The 6312-nt window shown below is 43.3% G+C and overlaps 1 protein-coding gene across 1 annotated transcript in view; it reads left to right on the forward strand.

Moving 5' to 3' along the window:
* The window catches only part of LOC104092489 (protein DETOXIFICATION 42), a 42980-nt gene extending 37041 nt beyond the window's left edge, over window positions 1–5939 (forward strand). The window contains exons 14-15 of the mRNA XM_070188053.1: window positions 5668–5789; window positions 5890–5939. Coding sequence (XP_070044154.1) covers window positions 5668–5787 — 120 coding nt within the window. The 3' untranslated portion in view covers window positions 5788–5789; window positions 5890–5939. The remainder of the gene's footprint in view (window positions 1–5667; window positions 5790–5889) is intronic.
* Window positions 5940–6312: the final 373 nt, after the last annotated feature.

The following is a 6312-nucleotide window of genomic DNA, read 5'->3' on the forward strand; positions in this document are numbered from 1 at the left end:
AGTGAACGAGACACCACTGGCCTCTAGAATACCTGTTGTACGGAGTATCCTCTGACACCTGTCCAAGAAACCCTGTGTATCCTCTCCCTCTGCAGCACTGAAAGATGGAGGCTGGAGTCTCCCAAACCTCTCCAATCTAAGCTGCTCATCCTCAAGCATAGCAGGAACCACATAGTCCTAAGCAGCTGCAACCGGCTGGGCTGGTGGTGCCCTCAGTGTCTGGAATCCCTATATCACCTGCTCTGGTATGCGGGCAGCGGGAGTCTGAGCACCTCCCCCGGCCTGAGAAATGGCTGTTGCGGCCGGAATAGAGACCGCCTGAGCAAGACTGGTACACGCGGTCAGAATCTGAGCTAAGGCCTCCTGAAGGCCTGGAATCATAATAGGCACAAGTGGTTCCTGAGGTAGTGCATCAACAACTGGAATCTGGTCCTGATCTGGGGCAACTGGTGGATCTGTAGGTACTTCCCCAGCTGCTGAGCGGGCTGCACCTCTGCCCCTACCGTGGCCTCGGCCTCTCGCGGCCCTGGCTAGTGGTACTGGTGGTTGTCCATCATGCCCGGTAGTACAAGTCCTCACCATTTGTGAGAGAATGAAACAACATATGTTTAGTTTCTATAATCAACAGATTCGCACGACAAGAATTCAAGAATGTGAAATTTCCTAAGGGTTCGGCAGCCTCTCGAAGATAAGTACGGACGTCTCCGTACCGATCTGCAAGACTCTACTAAACTTTCTCATGACTCGTGAGACCTATGTAACCTAGGCTCTGATATCAACTTATCACGACCCAAAACTTAACCCATCGTGATGGTGCCTATCATGGTAGGCAAGCCGACCTTTCCAAAACACTTTCAAAATTTAACAGAAATGAATTAAGACATTTAAAATAATCGGAGTTTTTCATAAAAAAAGGGGTAAAACCCAATTAAAACATAAGTGCTGAAAAACAAAATAGCCCGACATCGGGGTGTCACTAAGTCATGAGCATCTAACAACCAATCTAGAAATAGAGTCTACTACAGTCTGTGCCAAATGCCAAAATAAGAGAGAAACGATAATAAGAAGGGAGAAACAAGGACTGCGGACGCCGGCAACTACCTCGTAAGTCTCTGATAGTCAGCTCGTGCACGAACTCAGCGACCTCCAGAACCGTACACACCTAGATCTGCACATGAAGTGTAGGGTGTAGCATGAGTACAACCAACTCAACAAGTAACAAAATTAAATAAGGAACTGAGAAGCAGTGACGAGCTATAAAAATACAGTTCATTTCAAAAGTTTTCAGTAAAGAGTGAACATGCTTTCAATTCCGATAGTATAAGTCAAATCAGTTCGAGCTCAAGTAAAACAGATATGAATTTTCCTGAAATTTTACCACAACAATAGATAACAACTAAGTGCAACAATAAATAAAAGCAAGTACAACCTCTCAAGGAAGCAGTCACTCAACTCATCTCAACAACTCATACTCTCGGCTATCAGCCTTCAATACACACTCTCAATAGGTACCTGCTCTCACTGGGGGTGTACAGACTCCGGAGGGGCTCCTTTCAGCCCAAGCGCTATATCGCTGCGACTTGCATCCCGACCCAATCATATAAGTAGCCATAAGGATCGTTGTGGCGTGCAACCCGATCCACAATCCATAGATAGCCATAAGGCTCGTTGCGGCGTGCAACCCGATCCATATAACCTCACATATCTCACAGCTTGGCACTCAGGCCCTATCTCAGTCACTAACCTCTCCAGCCCCTCGGGCTCACAGAATATCATAATAATCAGCCCAAATAGAGAATAAAACAAGTATCAACAAGAACTGAGAGGGAACAGAGATGTAACACACAAGTAAGAATATGACTGAGTACAAGACAACAATTAGCAGTCAATTCAACAAGCATACGACCGTTGCGGGTCCCAACAACGATATCATATGGCCTAAGCATGATTTCTAACATGAAAGGCAGTCAATTGCTCAAAGATAAAGAAAAACAAGTAATAATAATCGCTATTTGACTTTACAGTCTCACGGGATGGACCAAGTCACAATCCCACGCGGTGCACGCTCACACGCCCGACACCTAGCATGTGTGTCACCTCCAAGCACTCACATCATACCAATTATCGGGGTTTCATACCCTCAAAACCAGATTTAAGACTGTCACTTACCTCAAACCGAGCAAATCTCTACTCTGAAATGCCTTTGCCTCTAAAATCGGTCTCCAAACATCCCGAATCTAGCCACACGCAGAACAATACAATAATATAGTCTAAAGGGATCAATTCCACAAGAAAAGTACTAAATTATAGCCAAAAATTTAAAATTGGCCCGAACCCAGCTCTCGGGCCCACATCTCGAAATCCGACAAAAGTCACAAAACCCGAAAGCCCATTCACTCACGAGTCTTACCACACCAAATTTATCAAAATCCGACCTCATTTGGTCACTCAAATCCCCAAAATCCACTCTCCAAATCTCAAGCCCTAAATCCCCCAAATTTCTAGTTCAAATCCCTAATTAGATGATGAATAAAGCCATAGATTCACGAAATTTATACCATTATGGGTTAGAATCACTTACCCCAATGTTGCTCCTTGAAAACCTTCGAAATATCGCCTCTCTCCCGAGTTCCTCAAGTCCAAAATTGGAAAATGAAAGACAAAACCTCGAGCTGGTGTTTTCTTCCCAGCAAAACCGCACCTGCGGTCCTAGTTCCACACCTGCAGGACCGCATCTGCGAAAAGGGCTCCGCTTCTACGGAAATTCATTAAAAGACTGACTACGCTCCTGTGTCACCTGACCGCATCTGCGGCCATCGCAGATGCGAGGCCCAAGCCGCACCTGCGATCTAACTGCGCATCTACGCCTCTCAATCCACTTCTACGACGATTGCAGATGCGGGATTTCCATCGCACCCGCGGTCTGAACCCAGGCCTTCCTTAGCCGCACCTGCAGCTCTTCCTTCTCTCCTGTAGCCTCGCATCTGCGGTTCCCATTCCGCAGGTGCGGAAACACCAGCAGCAGCAGCTTCAATTGCATTTTTTTTCCAACTTCAAACTATCCGTTAACCAACCGGAATCACCCCGAGGCCCTCGGGACCTCAACCAAACATACCAACAGGTCATACAACCCTATACGAACTTAGTCGAGCCTTTGAATTACTCAAAACAACATCAAAACACCAATTACACTCGGATTCAAGCTTAAAGAACTTCTAAACTTTCAAACTCCACAAACGACGCCGAAACCTACCAAACCACGTCCGATTGACCTCATATTTTGCACACAAATCATATTCAACATTATGGACCTATTCCAACTTCCAGAATCGGATTTCAATCCCGATATCAAAAAGTCACCCCCCAGTCAAACTTTCCAAAATTCGACTTTCGCCATTTCAAGCCTAAATTAGCTACATACCTCAAATTTACAGTCCGGACACGCTTCTAAGTCCAAAATCACCCAACGAAGCTAACAGAACCGACAAAACTCCATTCCGGAGTCGTCTTCATATATTTTCGGCTACGGTCAAAATCCTGAGACTTAAGCTTCCGTTTTAGGGACTACGTATCCCAAAACACTCTGAAATCAAAAACAAGACCTCCCGGTAAGTCACATAAGCAGAAACAGATACGGAGAAAATAGTAAATAGGGGATCGGGGCTAATACACTCAAAACGACCGGCCGGGTCGTTACAAGTAGTTTCCCCCTCACAGAGTTAGACAGGAGACTCACCTCGCTCCGAAGTTCCATAACCGACTCCAACGCCCTTCCAACACCTCAAACCAAAGCCCATCGATCCAAAACTATTCAAACAATGTGCAAACCAATCAAAAAATACTCTAATACCCGTAATTAATCAATTTAAACAAATTCTCAACTCCGCTCGAAAAGTCTATAAGATCAACCCTCGGGCCCACGTGCCTGAATTCGGTAAATTTTCGAAGATAAACTTTATCCATAACACCACGAACTCAAATATATAATTTATTCCAAATTTCATGTCCAATTTCGTGGTCAAACTCCAAAATACCAATTTCTAGATTTTTCTTTAAAATCTCACAATTTCTATCAATTTTCATACTTGAATTCATATAAAAATTATGTATTTAACTCACAATATGAAGAAATCACTTACCTCATTATAGTTGATGAAGATGGCACTCCAAAAGTGCTCCAAAATCGGCTCACATGGACGAAATGAGATGAAAATGAGCCAAACCCCCGTTTTAAAGAAGCCTCACTGCCCAACACCAATTACGCTTCTGCGGTGAGAAGGTCTCTTCTGCGGCTCCAAGTCTCGCACCTGTGAGAAACCAAGTCAAGGTCGCTGGCCGCATCTGCGTCCCTCGTGCGCATCTACGCCCATACTTTTGCACTGCCCACTCCGCAGGTGCGGTCCCGCTTCTGTGGCGAGATGACCGCATCTGCGGTCTCAGCACTGCCCAACGAAAATCCGCATTTGCTTCCCTCTTGGATGCTTCTGTGGCTCCGCACCTGCGGCCAAAACCTCGCAGGTGCGGTTACACCAGAAGATAGCTGCTTCAGCATTTCTTCCAAGTCCAAACTCGATCCGTTGATCATCCGGGATCCACCCGAGGCTCCCGGGACCTCAACCAAACATACCAACAAGTCCTAAAACACGATACGAACTTAGTCGAGCCTTCAAATCATACCAAAAATATCGAAACTACGAATCGATGATCGAATCCTTCTTTAAACTTTCAAACTTCGAGGAACGCGTTCGAACCATACCAAAACATTCCGGAATGACGCCAAACTTTGCGCACAAGTCATAAATCATAATACGGACCTATTCTCACTTTCGAAATCGAAATCCGACCCCGATATCAAAAAGTCGACTCCGGGTCAAAGTTCCCAAAAATCATCAAATTTTCAACTTTCCCCAATTGACGCTGAAATGACCTACACACCTCCAAATCAACGTCCGGACACGCTCCTAAGACCAAAATCACCATACGGAACTATTCCCAAGTTCGGAATCCCAAACGGACATCGATAACATCAAAATCCACTTCAAGGCAAACTTAAGAATTTCTTAAACTTTTTTAAAATCCCAACCTTCCATAATAAGCGCTGAAATGCTCCCGGGTGATCCGATATTCGATCCGAATATATGCCCAAGTCCGAAATTATCATACGAACCTATTGGAACCTTCAAATCTTGATTCCGAGGTCGTTTACTCAAAAGTCATTCCTTAGTCAATTCTTCCAACTCAAAGCTTCTGAAGTTAGAATTTTCTTCACAATTCAACTCCGAACTTTCCGAAATTCAATTCCGACCACACGTACAAGTCATAATACCTGAAGTGAAGCTACTCAAGGCCTTAAACCACCGAACAACGAGTTAGAGCTCAAAACGACCGATCGGGTTGTTACAGATATCTTCCTTGATTATGATCTGAAGACGACGATAACAACAACAACAACAACAACCCAGTAAAATCTCATAAGTGGTGTCTGGGGAGGGTAGAGTGTACGCAGACTGGAGGAGTAGAGAGGTTGTTTCCGAAAAACTCTCGGCTCAAGAAGAAGAAAATAAACAATAGACAATAGAATATGATCGGAAGACAATGTCAATATATATATTTTCCTTTTTCATTAATTAGTAAATATTTACAAAAGAGAATGCTATTTATGTTCAGGTTACAGTGGCTATATTCAGCATTGTATTCTTGTTCATTCTTTCATCAAGTTATAAATTCGTCGGAATTTGGATCGCTCTGACAATCTATATGAGCCTAAGAGCTTTAGCAGGTTTCTAGAGGTATGGTTAATTGCTAATGTACTCCAAATAAAGTGCATTTAAGTAAAGCACTTAAAAGCATAACCAAATAATCTGTTTGCTTTCTACTTCACATTTACAGGATAGGAACTGGTACAGGTCCCTGGAAATTCCTCAGGAGCTAAAGTCTCTGTTAGATTATTATACATATTCCTACATAGCATATTGTACATAACTGAAGCAACTGCCTCAATTTCTTCAAGTCGACAAATTTTTAAGAATATTTTTTTTCTTAATTCTTCCGTCTTTGGAAAATGTCACTTCCGCCTTAAAGTAATCAGTGTTGTTGATGGTTTGCCTGCAGTAATATCCATGTCACTTTCGCTAAGTTTTGGTTGTTTTCCACTGTACATGCAAATTAAGCATAAACATTAATAGAAGAGTGAAGCTAGCTTTTAGAATTCTATAAGTATAAAAATCTATATCTATATATTATTAAAAGCTAGAGAAAAAGCACCACATTAAGCTAAGTGGCAGCCTAAAAAAAGTCACTTCGCATAATTAG

The sequence above is a fragment of the Nicotiana tomentosiformis genome, chromosome 11 (genome assembly GCF_000390325.3).
Source record: "Nicotiana tomentosiformis chromosome 11, ASM39032v3, whole genome shotgun sequence".
Taxonomy (NCBI): domain Eukaryota; kingdom Viridiplantae; phylum Streptophyta; class Magnoliopsida; order Solanales; family Solanaceae; genus Nicotiana; species Nicotiana tomentosiformis.